General features: G+C 45.1%; 1 protein-coding gene across 5 annotated transcripts in view; it reads left to right on the forward strand.

Annotated features, from left to right (window-relative positions):
• The window catches only part of cacnb2a (calcium channel, voltage-dependent, beta 2a), a 111,595-nt gene that overhangs the window by 88,575 nt on the left and 7,090 nt on the right, over positions 1-15,930 (forward strand). For all 5 annotated transcript variants that reach the window (XM_029756065.1, XM_029756067.1, XM_029756068.1 and 2 more), the window contains 4 exons: positions 5,029-5,109; positions 5,580-5,638; positions 6,274-6,383; positions 9,978-10,132. In XM_029756065.1, the coding sequence (XP_029611925.1) occupies positions 5,029-5,109; positions 5,580-5,638; positions 6,274-6,383; positions 9,978-10,132 (405 nt within the window). The remainder of the gene's footprint in view (positions 1-5,028; positions 5,110-5,579; positions 5,639-6,273; positions 6,384-9,977; positions 10,133-15,930) is intronic.

A 15,930-nucleotide genomic window follows, 5' to 3' on the forward strand; every position in this document is an offset into this window, starting at 1 on the left:
AGTTATATTGCCGTGCAGCATGCACCAACCCCCAGCAGGGCCTTGGGGGTCTGGGGGATGTGCATCGGTGAATTCTCTGCAGTAGTTGTGGTCGTTCCTGACACTTCAATCTAACTCACTGTTGTCGCTGTGGAGTGTGTGTGTGTGTGTGTGTGTGTGTGTGTGTGTGTGTGTGTGTGTGTGTGTGTGTGTGTGTGTGTGCGTGCGTGCGTGCGTGCGTGCGTGTGTGTGTGTGCATGCGTGATGCAGATTTAGTGGGAACTCATTGTATTCAGCTCATTGTACCAGAAGTGTATCTACAGTAGTGCTGTTGTGGTGATCATATTACCGCCACACCGGCAGTCACGAGTCATGACCACAGTAAAATTCCACATGACCATTGAGTCACAGTAATCTCCTGTTATTCACTCTGGACATGCTTTGGTAGTACCCAACTTGCTAGACCATCGGGTTCTAATGGCCTGAAACTCAGGGCTCTAATGTCCCTTCATCAGGTTCTAATGGCCTGGTACTCAGGGCTCTATTGTCCCGTCATCAGGTTCTAATGGCCTGGTACTCAGGGCTCTATTGTCCCTCCATCAGGTTCTAATGGCCTGGTACTCAGGGCTCTATTGTCCCTTCATCAGGTTCTAATGGCCTGGTACTCAGGGCGCTATTGTCCCTCCATCAGGTTCTAATGGCCTGGTACTCAGGGCTCTATTGTCCCTTCATCAGGTTCTAATGGCCTGGTACTCAGGGCTCTATTGTCCCTCCATCAGGTTCTAATGGCCTGGTACTCAGGGCTCTATTGTCCCTCTAACCACTCTGACATCAATGCAAATGCAATATAAAATCACATCAAACACATATCATCAAAACAGTAGGACTCTAGTACTCTTAAAACTCACCTCACTGTGATGATCAATTTTGAAGAAAGTAGTTCAACAACGGGTTGAAACAGTGTAAAACACATATTTGAGTTTATGCATAGATTTATAAGCCCGAGCCCGAAAAAAAAACGGAATTAAAATGAAAATGATGATTGTGCCTTTATAGAATGCATAGCCTACCGTATTATACACATGGCAGAAGAACATAAAACAAAACTAATTGAAGATGTCTTTGGTACATCATTGGTCTAGCCTATACTCCAAAATGAAACAAATCTCCTTTGAGTGTAGACTGTATTATTATGCCTACTGCATTTGACTGGCTACCTTTATGCTACGCTCCAAAATGTCTATCCATAAGTCTGGGAGAGAACGTATAGCCCCTTGGTTCATTGGTTGTGCACTTGTCGGGGCAGCGAGAACATGCTCCTCAAACAGTGGTTGATGCTTGGAGTGAAGGAAGTGTTCTTCTATTTATTTCTCAGCTGCTCATATTAAGCACATGCTCCACTATAAAACCGAAGTAGCCTACAAAACGGACCCGTGGGAAAGCACGCGGCCTCCATTCGCTATTCGAGTTCCATGTCTTTTTCCCCCTGCCCCTGCTCATTTGATAATGGGCCATTCTAAATCGAAACTAATTTTACCTATTAGCAAAGACGAGATTAAATTGAGAATAGTCTGTCTGAATGGTGGAAATATGATCAGTTGATGAGAAAACGGCTGTGCAGCCTGAGGCAAGGAACAGAGCTCAAGCTTTTTTTTGCGACTTTCGCAAATCATCAATAGCCTAATGTAACGATGTGCGCTGAGAGTCGGGAAGCAAGTTCAGGGAGTGAGTGTTTTAATAAATTAACACAACATAATACAAAATAAGAACCACGAACCACGCACAGACAGGAAACTGAAACAGAAACAATGACTCCTGGGGAAGGAACCAAAGGGAGTGACAGATAAAGGGCAGGTAATCAAGGAGGTGATGGAGTCCAGGTGAGTGTCATAATGCGCTGATGCGCGTAACGATGGTGACAGGTGTGCGCCATAACGAGAAGCCTGGTGACCTAGCGGCCGGAGAAGGAGCACACGTGACACCTATAATCACACCATGCCGCCCATGTACAGTACCAATCAAAAGTTTGGACACACCTACTCATTGCAGGTTTTTTCTTGATTTTTACTATTTACTACATTGTAGAATAATAGTGGCGACATCAAAACTATGAACTAACACATATGGAATCACGTAGTAACCAAAATGTGTTAAACAAATCAAAATATATTTTATATTTGAGATTCTTCAAAGTTACCACCCTTTGCTGACAGCATTGCACACTCTTGGCATTCTTTCAAACAGCTTCACCTGGAATGCTTTTCCAACAGTCTTGAAGGAGTTCCCACATATGCTGAGCACTTGTTTCCTGCTTTTCCTTCACACTGCAGTCAAAATTCATCCCCTGGTACTGTATGTTTTGATTTCTGAGACATTCTAAGGTTTGTATCATTCACAACTAAATCTGGCATATAGGACCTGTTTCAAATGATCACTTTTACGCTCAACATAGCCACTTCATACAGTAAGCGCAATCGCTCTGTAATGGGAAAAATATCCTTTTTCTTTTATTCAGCTAAATTCAATTATATTCTTCTTACTATAAAATCGTATACAATAAAGTAATGGCACAGGATTTATAAGCATACATTTTCTTCATATCATAATATTTCTTTAGACGTGACAAAATGAAATAGTGGATATATTGTAATGGTGTATATTAAATTGATTTATTCAACTTTTTTTAAATCAGCGGCTTGTATCTGGGGAGGCCAGGACATGCTAAACGTGTTAATTAATGGTAAATTACCTGAGACCGCCATCTTTTGCATGACAATAACCGGCCGACAAAATGTCATGACCGCCACAGCCCTAATCTACAGTGACAGCTATTAGCATCCTTGTTGGTTTGGTTGTGTATCTTTATCACGCAGCAACATGAATCAAGTGTGACCTTCATTAGAACAAATACAACTACTATTCTCACGTTAGTCTAATTATGAAAGAACTAAATCCAAAATAAATCCATTATTTTGTCAAGCACTGCCATATTAATACACAGTTTCAGAGGAGTTATGGAAATCCCATAAGGGCTTTCTTGGCACATGATGATTGTGTGTGTGTGTGTGTGTGTGTGTGTGTGTGTGTGTGTGTGTGTGTGTGTGTGTGTGTGTGTGTGTGTGTGTGTGTGTGTGTGTGTGTGTGTGTGTGTGTGTGTGTGTGTGTATGTGTGTGTGCGTGCGTGTAGGCCAACCTCATACACATAACCCACACACATACACACATTGCATACACAACAATAGTTTTCGGTCATTGTGTGCACTCCATGTCTTGACTTGATGCAAAGCTTAGCAAACAGAAAACTCCTCTCCGTTCACATTTCATGTCCTTTCTTCTTGTAACATTATATTTATGGAGTTTTTAGTTTTCTTTTTACAATAATCAGATAAAGAGGTACAGTCTCATCTCCTTTCTAAGACCATACAACTTCAACAACAATGGGAACAATAGCCACCATTTTCCATCATCCAGCAGCATGCATATTTTAGTAACAATAACCCTGTAGCCTAGGCCAGCGAAATATGGCCTAAAATATTTCAGTGACCTGACCGGTAGTGCTCCAGACTTGGATGCTCTGGCATGCATCTAGCAGCACTTTCCCCGCTCTGATGTAACGAGAGTTCCCCAGGGACAGCCAGTGACGGCAGCAGATGTTAGCAGTTGAAGAAAAATGAAAGAGAGGGAGACAGACCGAGAGAGACAGATACAGGAAAAGAGAGAGCTAGAGAGAGAGAGAGAAAGGGGGGGAAAAAAGAGATGAAGACATAGAAAGAGAGAGCGAGCGAGATGGAGGGGGAGAGAGCGATAGACAGGAAGACATTGCAAAGAGAGGCTAAGACACAAAAACAGGGTGAGATGGAACAACAACAAGAAAAACAGCAAGAGCGGTAGATACTGTAGTTCGCAGTAATATTGAGTTGTGAAAAAAGGTAGTAGAGGTGTGACAGACTCAGTGCTATCACCTCTCTCCCGCTCGCTCTCTCTCTCTTCATCCATCTGTCATAGCTGTCTCCAGTAGTGCTCAGATCACGCACTGTCGCTCCTGCGGAGGAGAAAGCGCTTTCATTTTCCCTACGAAGCGATGGCGTGTCAGTCTTGTCTGTCTGCCGTTGCGTTCCTCAGACATACTGCACCGTCGCACCGCTGGAACTGTGACAGCACACACAGATGTGGCATTAGAGGTCTACTGCCTCACTGTCACACACACACACACACACACACACACACACACACACACACACACACACACACACACACACACACACACACACACACACACACACACACACACACACACACACACATCCCTCTGAAGCTGTCACTGAGATGCACTGAGCTCCCACTCTGTCGCTGTGTGACTGGGTTTCTCTGCTAGTTTGTTTCAGTTCTACCGTTTCCTACCGTTTTAGTTCTTATCATCCCTGTTCTGACTAACCAGTTCCCCTGCTGACATTCCCTTTTGAGTAGATAACAATTATGAAATGAGAGATTCTGCTCAGTATACCTTGACCTCCACACAGATTTGGATTGTTGTTCTTATGTTAGGCTGCTTGTCAATTCATTACGGGGTCGGTGAATTCAGTTCAGAGATGATCTTAGTATTTGCTCTGTCTAGAGTATAACGTCTTACCGTTTTATATTTACTCAAAATGAAAACAAAACACCCCTATTTCTATGGACCAGAAAACCATGATGGATGAAGGGATGTACCAGTCCCAGATTGCCCCTTTAACTGGCATCCGTCATGTGTGTTGAGTGCAAACTGGGGCTCACAGTTAGAACAACTCATTTCATAGTTTGCCAAGTTCCTTTCAGTTCTTATAAGTGGTATAGTGTGTTTTGCTTTTTCCCCTGGACTTAGTGTGCAATGTTGAGTGTGCATGCGTCCAAAATACCGCCATTATTTCCTATTTAGCGCACTATTTTTGACCAGGGCGCTGGTCAAAAGTAGTGCACTATGTAGGGGGCAGGGTGCCATTTGGGCTGCGGCCTCTGTATAATAATCCCCCTGGATGTTCAGCTGATGGGTTGTTTTCTGTCGCCGGGCAGACGGAACACATTCCTCCATACGACGTTGTGCCTTCCATGCGACCTGTGGTCCTGGTTGGACCGTCACTGAAGGGCTATGAGGTAACAGCATTGTTATTATAAGGGATTGTTATAAGTTGTTATGCAGTTGTTATAAGGGGTTATCACTGACACTACCACCCTCACCACTAGTACATTCTATTTAGATCACTACTTGTTAAGTTTGCCAAATCTGGTAACTTTCCCCCAAATTCCCAGGTTTCCCAGAAACCCAGGGAATATTCTAAATGGAATTTCTGGAAAACCTGGAAATTTTGGGGAAATGACCTGAATTCCTCAACCCTACTACTGGTACTAGCACCAATACTACCCTCACTAATCCGTTCTGTTTACACTAATTCCAATTCTTCTACTTGTTCTCATTGAGGACACATGGACACACACCAACAGAGCTGAGATTTGTCTTCACCAACCAACCCACCCATGCAAACACACACACACACAGTCTGTTTTCAAAATGATGGTAGTTCCTTAAATGTTCACTATGTTTTTATTGTCCTTTTTGCTTGCAGGTGACAGATATGATGCAAAAAGCACTGTTTGACTTTTTGAAACACCGATTTGAAGGGAGGTACGTGCTTTTCTTCCTTCCCCCTCTCTTTATCCCTGTTCAGTCTGCTCTGCCTGAGTCCTATAGGCTGGTATTTAGTTGTCCCGGGAGGTTTTGCCGAAGGAGTATGTAACAAGTTTGTTTGGCCTGGAGATGTGTGTTAGCTGTTGCTTTAAATAGGCCTTCTCCATGTCCTTAATAGGCCATAGTGGGCCCTAGTGCAGCGCAGGGTTCTCCTCAGCTCCTCTCCTCTCCATGCACCAGTCCCTGCCTGGGCTTCCTGGCCAGTCTCCCATCCACAGTAAATAAATGATGTTACAAAACTCATACTGTACTCATACTGTAAACCGTTTTATATTCTTCTCAGAGTGCAAGCCTTTTGATCATTAGCAAGATGTTTTACATATGCTATTTGACTATAAGCATACTCACACCATCTCTGTCCTCGTCTACTAAACCTTCCTTAGAAATCACAACTCTCCCCTCTTCATATGGAGATTTTGTTGCTATCCCCTTTTTCTTTTGAATACAGTGCTCTTTCCAAGTGTTACATTTTTTATTGATAGTGATCATGAATCGAGGCTATTTGATTCAGAAATCAGAGCACGCTCTATTCTCTCTCTGACCAGTTCTTTTTTTCTCTGCCTTCCTATCAGAATATCAATCACTCGTGTCACGGCAGACATCTCTCTTGCCAAACGCTCCGTCCTCAACAACCCTAGTAAACACGCCATCATCGAGCGCTCCAACACACGCTCCAACCTTGGTAAGTTCTGGAAGTATGAGACCTCTGTGTTCCTCTAGTGCCCTTTGTATTTAGAGAGACTAATTGCAAAGAGAAAAGGGAAGGAGTAAAAGATTAAACAAAGCCTTCTGATGTGTCCCAAATGGCATCCTATTCCTCATACAGCAGTGGTGGAAAAAGTACTCAATTCTCATACTTTGAGTTAAAGTAAAGATACCTTAAAAGAAAATGACTCAAGTAAAAGTGAAAGTCACCCAGTTAAAATACTACTTGAGTGAGTCTAAAAGTATTTGGTTTTAAATATACTTAAGTATCAAAAGTAAATGTAGTTGCTAAAATATACTCAAGTATCAAAAGTAAAAGTACGAATAATAAAATAAATCCTTATATTACGCAAACCAGACAGAAAGCCAGGGTCACATTCCAACGCTCAGATATAATTTAAAAACAAAGAATTTGTGTTTAGTGAGCCCGCCAGATCAGAGGCAGTAGAGATGACCAGGGATGTTCTCTTGATAAGTGTGCGAATTGGACCATTTTCTGTCTTGCTATGCATTCAAAATGTAATGAGTACTTTTGGGTGTCAGGGAAAATGTATGGAGTAAAAAGTACATCATTCTCTTTAGGAATGTAGTGAAGTAAAAGTTGTCAGAAATATAAATAGTAAAGTACAGATACCACAAAAAACTACTTAAGTACTTTACACCACTGCTCTACACTATACACTCTTAGAAAAAAAGGTGCTATCTAGAACCTAAAAGGGTTCTTCGTCTGTTCCCATAGGAGAACCCTTTGAAGAACCCTTTTTGTTTCCAGGTAGAACCCTTTTGATTCCAAGTAGAAATGTTTTGTGTTCCATGTAGAACCCTTTTCCACTGAAGGTTCTACATGGAACCCAAAATTGTTCTACCTGGAACCAAAAAGGGTTCTCCTATGGGGACAGCTGAATATCCCTTTTGGAACCCTTTTTACTAAGAGTGTAGTTCATTACTTTTGACCAGGGGACATATGGCTCTAGTCAAAAGTAGTGTACTATATAGGGAATAGGATGCCATTTGGAAGAAAGCCTTGAAGATGGTTATAACGCAGACCTACATATGTTGGAAGGGGACGATTGACCTGTCTGGGGATGTGATTAAAAAGGTTTCTGTTTGGAACAAAAGATAGGGAAAGAGAGGAGAATCCAGAAGCCTGCTGCCAGATAACAAGGTCAAGAACCCAGCTGATTTTAACAGGCTTGATTAACAAGCTGCGGTTTAGAATGAAACAGATTCCTCAGCTATGACCTCACGGTGGTGGCCGGAGAGCCAACGGAACTATGGAAGCCACAGTACTAATCTTTGTATTGGATCACTGACATGAGCAACGGTGCTCTGTAATGTTACTCCTGGGGTGCATCCCAAATGGCACCCAATTCCCTATTTAGTGCACTACATTTCTGATGTGCCGGTTGCCCTGGCAGCGATGTCCCGGGATAAAGCCCTTTCTGTGGAGCCTCAGACGGAGCGTGGATGGAAGCTAGTAGCACCTCCCTCCGTCTACCCCCACTTCCCCCCTCATCTTTAAAGATACTTTAAGACTGGGTTACACTTAAAGCACTGCACAGCTCTGTACAACCTCTGTGCTCCACTTTTGATGACAAGCTCTTTAACTGGAAGCCAATGCAACTGTATAATTATTTAATCACTTCAGGGACACAAGTGTTGACAGTGCGCTGAACCCTAACTCTGTCTTGATAGCAATAGATATGAAGACTTTTCTGAAAACAACAACTGTTCCCAATGTTGCTGAAGTTATTTCAGGAATCTCTTACAAGCAGACCCATTACTTGAGTTAAGCATGTATGTAATTGAGTTAGTGTGTAAAAAGGAATATTATACGGCCTATGTTGCATTCCAGTCACAGCTGTTAGTTCCTGTTTGATTTCAGCCTAGATATCATCAAAACCCAGTGTTTTCAACAGGAAGCGTCTGATATTAAAAACATCATCATAAAATGCATCCCAAATGGCACCCTATTATTCTCTTTATAGTGCACTGCTTTTGACCATGGCCCATAGAACTCTGGTCAAAAGTAGTGCACTATATAGAGAATAGGATTCCATTTGGAATGAAGCTTTGAAGTTGGTTATAATGCAGACTTACAGATGTTCGAAGGGGACGATTGATTAAAAAGGTTTGTGTTTGGAACAAAAGATAGGGAAAGAGAGGAGAATCCAGAAGCCTGCTGCCAGATAACACAGTCAAGAACCCAGCTGATTTTACCAGGCTTGATTAACAAGCTGCGGTTTAGAATGAAACAGATTCCTCAGCTATGACCTCACGGTGGTGGCCGGAGAGCCAACGGAACTATGGAAGCCACAGTACTAATCTTTGTATTGGATCACTGACATGAGCAACGGTGCTCTGTAATGTTACTCCTGGGCTGCATCCCAAATGGCACCCAATTCCCTATTTAGTGCACTACATTTCTGATGTGCCGGTTGCCCTGGCAGTGATGTCCCGGGATAAAGCCCTTTCTGTGGAGCCTCAGACGGAGCGTGGATGGAAGCTAGTAGCACCTCCCTCCGTCTACCCCCACTTCCCCCCTCATCTTTAAAGATACTTTAAGACTGGGTTACACTTAAAGCACTGCACAGCTCTGTACAACCTCTGTGCTCCACTTTTGATGACAAGCTCTTTAACTGGAAGCCAATGCAACTGTATAATTATTTAATCACTTCAGGGGCACAAGTGTTGACAGTGCGCTGAACCCTAACTCTGTCTTGATAGCAATAGATATGAAGACTTTTCTGAAAACAACAATTGTTCCCAATGTTGCTGAAGTTATTTCAGGAATCTCTTACAAGCAGACCCATTACTTGAGTTAAGCATTTATGTAATCCAGTTAGGCCATATAATATTACTTTTATACACTATGTTGCATTCCAGTCACAGCTGTTAGTTCCTGTTTGATTTCAGCCTAGATATCATCAAAACCCAGTGTTTTCAACAGGAAGCGGCTGATATGAAAAACATCATCATAAAATGCATCCCAAATGGCACTCTATTATTCTCTTTATAGTGCACTGCTTTTGACCATGGCCCATAGAACTCTGGTCAAAAGTAGTGCACTTTATAGGGAATAGAGAGCGATTTGGGATGCATTCATAATGTATTACAATCACCAGACACATCTGGACTCTCAGCTCAATTTCCGGCAACAACCAAATAGGGCAAGCGGTGGCTGTACTGTATCTGGGTGTGTCTTAGTCATTGCAGCAGTGGATGTGCAAACACAAGTTTGTTTGAGCTTCTAATGAAATGTAATGAAGTGAAGTGTTGCTCGAGGGAGATTTCCTGGACTGTCTGTGATTTATGTTTATGACCTAACCGCGTCTATCTGGGGGGAAAGTGCATTAGCTAATACATGTTCTCTCACATTAAATGGGTTACTTTCATATTTCCGCATGATCCTATAGCCATTCAGTTTTGATAATCTCTCCTTCTCTCGCAGCCGCATAACTGAAGGTCGGAATGAAAGCGGATTCATGGCTTGACTCTCGTTCTCTCTCCCTCACTCTCTCTCTGTCTCTGTCTCTCCAACCCTAATGCTCTCCCTCTCGTTCTCTCTTAGTAGCTGAAGTGCAAAGTGAGATAGAGCGTATCTTTGAGCTGGCCCGGACCTTGCAGCTGGTGGTTCTGGACGCAGACACCATCAACCACCCGGCCCAACTGGGAAAGACCTCCCTGGCCCCTATCATCGTCTACGTCAAGATCTCCTCTCCTAAGGTGAGGCCAAGCAAGGCAAATAAGTGGTAACTTACATCTAGTCTGGTTTCAGTCAGTCACCTTCGGTACACGGGAGACTACTCGAAGAGAGAGGGCGGCCAGGTACGGGGGTCCCCCCCGCCACTTGTGTCTGCCTCAATCAAGCGCTGGCTTCCTCTCTTCACAGACTTCTTAAGGATGGGTCCGGTCACCTCAGCGATCCGGTTCTACGTAGACTTTCGACACTGGGCTAGCTAAATGAGCTTTGCATGGCGTGCTAGCCAGGTTGGCTAACTCACCGAGGCGAGCTAACTATAATAGCTATTCCTGCCTCCCCACTGTGGTGTTGATGGGCTAGCTAGCCTAGCTTATGCTAAAAAGCCTCCTGGCTAACGTCGGCTAGCATGCTTAACTACCGTGAGTGAAACTTACTAGCTTTCCCCCAGCGTTATGCAACCCCATTCCTATTTTCAGTTCCTGGAGTTGGAGGGAGTGACGGAAATGGGGTTTAAGTGCACCTCCGATGTAGAAGCAGCCCTCTGAGCACTTGGCTGGGGTAACTCCCGGAGCGTGGGGCCAGGCATGTGTCTGAGTGACCAGTGCGCCCCTCCGCAAAAACATTACTGTGACAACGGTGCCCCCACGTTTGGCAGACGGCGTACTACGTCAGCCATTGCCAGAGCCCCCTGTGCTTATATAGGGGCCAGGCTTCATGCAGGCTATACAGTCTCACAGAAGCACAACGTATGTTGGAAGCTTGTCTATGCTTAATGCTGCCGCCTCTGTTACCCCGCGTTCCACTGTGTTCACAGTGTTCAAGACGTATATCAATCTCCCCGGGGTCAGAGTAACAAGTTGGGTCAGTGTGCCCATGGCTGGTTCATTACTGGGATTCATTGATTCCTGCCTGTAGCTCACTAGTCACAATGAGGTGTCTAGTGATGCAGGTTATGGGCTCTATAGGCGATGAGTTGTTGGTAGCGAAGTCGAGGGAACGAGCAGGGTTAGACACGACCACGCTATTATCCCACACACAGTCTCTGTGGTTCATAAGAGCCCCCAAAAATGAGCTGTCTGTCTCCAGCTCAATGCTTTTCATTCCTGCGAAAGAGATTCGATTACCAATCGCCACTGTCTGTTACAACAGAAGGGGTCAGTTTTTCAGAGCTTACCTGTCCAATTTCCAGCTAGGTTACAAGGCGTTTTGTCGCTAGTACCTATGACTGGTTGGTAGGGAAATCTCCATGATAACGTTTTGTTCCCTGGGTCTAGGTTTTATGTGTGTGGTCCAGCGCTGGGTGCCAGCCGTTTACTGAAACGCATCTTACCGTCTGAACCGGGTGAGGCTCGTTGTGACAACAGTGCCTTCATGTGACACTGCCAATCGGGGTACGTCACTGATCGCCAGAGCCCGTGTACCCAGAGTGGGCCGGGCTTTAGGCAAACCTTGGCACATAAACACCGTTTTATTTTCAGCCAGGTTCCACAGTTTTGACGGGTGGAACTTTTGACGGGTATGTGAGTTCAATGAAAAGTATCCCTTCTCCATGTTCAGACGCACGGTTGTCGAGAGTGGTGGAAATGGAAGAAGAACAAATTTCAGACGGCACTTCACGGGAGTGTCGCTGTCTGCTCCGACCAATGGCATGCATGCGTACTGTCGCCCTGGATCATGCGAACAGTGACGTCAGGGTACAGGCTGCAATTTGTTGTGCGTCCCCCACGCGTCTGCAGCATCATCACGTCGACTGTTCCCGAAGCCTCAGTACCATGTTGTAAGGGAGGAAATATCCTCCCGTCTCCAGAAGCAGGCAATCTGAGTGGTTCCTATGTCGAAGATCCAGGACTGCTGGTACAGCCGCTATTCCTGGTTTACGAAAACGGACGGGACTTTGCGTCCTATTCTCGAACTACGTGCCCTCAGCAAGCACCTCAGAGTCTACAAACTCAGAATGCTCACGATCCGAACGCTATTACATTGATTGGCTGGTGGCACATCTTTTCCAACCGCTCGGCTAATAACCGCTCCTCGGTCACAGGGGGAAAAAAACTGCCGCTCCAAATTCGTTCCATTCGTTAAACTCACCATTTAACCAACACCCATCTACTATTGTGACCACCCGGACCTACCATTTGGTTTTGAAGTATTGAAACCAAACCATTTGATTTGAATGAAAACTATTTTAATAAACAGAATGAAAAAGTGACTGTAAGAAGCGCTCATCATTTGAAATAGGCTACATTGAATGACATTACATTAAAAGGCATATAAACACTCTCTAACTAGGTCAAGAACCAGACAGGTAGCCTAAGAAGAAACTAAAGTGTATTATTTAGTCTATATTATTAGCCAATTATTTCAAGGATATAGCCTACAAAGAAATACATTGTGAAGCATTTGTGAGTGCGACACACTAGGCTGGCAGGGACATTAAGGCTCAACATTTAAACAACATTTTGTTGTATTAAATCATTATAGTCAATAAATTGCGCATATAGGCTGTGACTTAAATACAAATGAAACTAAAAATACCTTATTAGGCTTAGTCTACAGTGCCTTCGAATTCATTTTTATAAGCACGAGTTTGGCCAGAATCTGGCATCAGGCTCATGCGATGGAGCCTGGAGAGCAGGCCAGCAGCGGAGAATACCCTCTCCGTGCTTGCAGAGCCACTGGGACTCTTTGGCCACTCTTGCCAGGCTGGGCAGGGATGCAGAGTTGTTTTTAAAAATGTGTATAGGTAGGCCTAAATGTTTTAGGCAAAAACGGAAAGCTCCTTGAAAAAGATAATACGTCATGCCTATTGGGCCAAAATCTATTCTAGCCTATTGTATAGATAATATTACTTTTAAGAGGTTAGATTTTTTGTTTATAAATACTTTGCTGCAATTACACACTTAGCTAGTTACCCACCTTATTCCCTTCTGTTAGCATGTGCACATAGTAAGTACACCATCATGCTTTCGGTATAGGTATCTTTTCGGATTCCACAATAATTATTTAGTTGTGAACACTACGTCACCGCACTACCTCTCTTGGTCCTCCTCATCTTTGTAAGTAATTTTGATTTTGCACCTGTGTATTTTATCATTTTCTTTATGAAAATATTTAGCGAACTCTATGACAAGGGGCTATAGAAGCACACAAATAGCCTACAATGCATGCTGGGCCGGGCATGCCCTGAGCTTGTGAAGTGAACGGTACTGGAGTGAAATTGGAGCGGGGGGAGGCCGACGCTCCAGCCTTTGGGGAAACTTGCTCCACGCTCCAGTCAAATTGGGCACGCTCCGCTCACATACACTGGCTGGTGGAGGCGGAGTCGAGGGGGAATTCAGTGTTACACACATCCTTGCTACTGTCCCGTATTCAGTCCCAGGCTTCATAAGAAACCAGAAAAAACAGAAAAATTCAATTTCTAGGTCTCAAGCTACTCACTCACGTATCACGCTTTTCTATTAACACAGAGGGTGTCCGGGTTCCGGCTCTGCTTAACCAAATTTTGTCTGTGTCACACTGTTTTTGCCAGTGCACATGCCTACAGGGGATGATGGCTTCTGTGATGGAAGTCGTTCCAGTGTGGTTATGGTTGGGTCCCGCCACCTTTCAGTGCTGAGTGCTAGCTACTCACCTGGATGCATCGCTCAGCCTAAGCCGGTCGCTTCGGGTATCCCTGTCAGGCCTAGTGGTGGGACCCTCTGCTGTTGTCAGGGGGCTCCCATGGGCCGAGTTGTATCCCTGAAGGTGATCGCGACAGACACGTCCCCCGAGGTTGCGGTGCGCTGTACGAAGGCAACTCGATTCGGGAGTTATGGATACTGGTGGAGTATCTGGCACTCAGGTGCTTTCCCCTGTTTTTGTCGGGCCAGGTTGTGCTGGTCAGAACCAACAATGTCCCTGGTTGCCTCAACTCGGGTGCAGATCTTTTATCCAGGTGGGACCTCCTCTCTCAGGAGTAGAGGCTGTCCCAGGTATGGAACATTTTCGGCAGGGCCGATGTCGATTTTTAGGCATTGTGAGTTAACATGCAGTGACTTCTATTTTTTTCCATGAGGTACCCAGTGGCCCATTGGGAACGGACGCTCTGGCGCACCAGTGGCCTCGAACCCTCCTTTACGTATTTCCGCCAGAGGTTCTTATCATCCCACGGTGAAGTGGGTGCGCCGGGACGGCTTACATTTGATTCTTGTGGCTCCCCAGGCAGCCTTCATTCGCAGAGATCATTCACCTTTTAGGCGGGGACCCGTGGAAACACCCATTAGGCAGGCACCTGTTGTCCCAGGTGCACAGGCAGGTTTGGCAAGCGAGGCCAGATATTTGGTCCTATGGGCCTGACCCCTAAGAGGCCAATCTGAAGGCTAGAGGTTTACCTCTGAATGTTTTTGCTACCATTCAGTCTGCAAGGGCGCCCTCCATGAGAGGACTGTATGTGTATAAGTGGCAAGCGTTTGAGCTCTGGTGCCAAGATAAAGGACTTTTCAGTGCTCTGTAAGGGACATCCTTATGTTTCTACAGGTGCTTTTCAAGCATTCTCCACTTTAAAAGGGTACATGGCCTCTGGAGTCGGTGGATCTGAAGATACTCTCCTACAAAACCTCCCAGCTCATGGCTTTGGCCTAGGCTAAAAGTGCTGGGGACCTCTGTACACCCTTGCTGTACTCAGTTGGCCCCGGGCGTCCAAAGCGGCCTTCGCCCCAAAAGTCATGGCTATGTCCTACAGGTCCTATTTACCTTTTCGCCTCCTGCTATTGCTTCTGAAGAGCAACAAAGGTTACATGCCCTGTGCCTGGTGCGAGCTTTACGCACGTACATTAAATGGACCCGGGATATCCGGTCATGTGACCAACTTTTTGTCTGTTTTGCTAATCCAGCTCGCTGCAGGGCACTCTCTAAGCAGCGTCTCTGCCACTGTATTGTGGAGGCTATTGCCCTGGCATATAGCAGCAAGGGGCAAGGATTACCTACCGGTGTACGCGCCCAGTCCACCAGGGGTCTGGCAGCGTCTTGGGCATTGTTTAAAGGGTTGACCATAGGAAATTTTGGGCTGCTGCGAGTTGGGCATCACCACATACTTTTGTGAGGTTTTATAGCTTGGATGTCACTGCTCCCAGTATAGAACACAGCGTGCTTACGCTTGGGACAGGGGAAAGTCATTCGACAGGGCACCATGTGCGCAATGCCCAGACTGCCGCATCTGGCGGGGTCAGGTTGGGGTGGTCTGCCATGGGCCGTTTCATTTAGTATTCGTTGGGTCGTGATTATAATTCGCAATAGTTTGTTGCACCAAAGATGACTGACTGAAAGGGAACGTAACGCTATGACTGTAACTACTGTTCCCTGAAGGAGGAAAACGAGGTACGACACCTGTTTGGCCCCACACCGCCCGTTCCTGGCCTCGGTGAAGAGCGGTATTAAATTGAAGGAATGAATCCGACCCTCACGCTTATCACCTGTGGAAGGCGGGCTTCCAGCGAGGCTTGGATTTCATTGTCCTTGTCAGGCGTGATTGTAGATCCTTCATCCAAAGTTGCGAGAGTGCTACTCCCCATACATAGTATGTTGTACTTTGTTTCACTCCTTCAGGGAACAGTAGTTATAGTCATAACGTTACGTTCATTCACAATACACAATTTCCATTCCACAAAATCATGACATGTCAAATTTGCAATGCAAATAGTCTGGGAGTGTTATGGCTTGGGGGTAGAAGCTGTTTAGAAGCCTCTTGGACCTGACTTGGTGCTCCGGTACCGCTTGCCATGCGGTAGCAAAGAGAACAGTCTATCACTGGGGTGGCTGGAGTCTTTGACAATTTTTAGGGCCT

The sequence above is a fragment of the Salmo trutta genome, chromosome 6 (genome assembly GCF_901001165.1).
Source record: "Salmo trutta chromosome 6, fSalTru1.1, whole genome shotgun sequence".
NCBI classification, from domain to species: Eukaryota; Metazoa; Chordata; class Actinopteri; order Salmoniformes; family Salmonidae; genus Salmo; species Salmo trutta.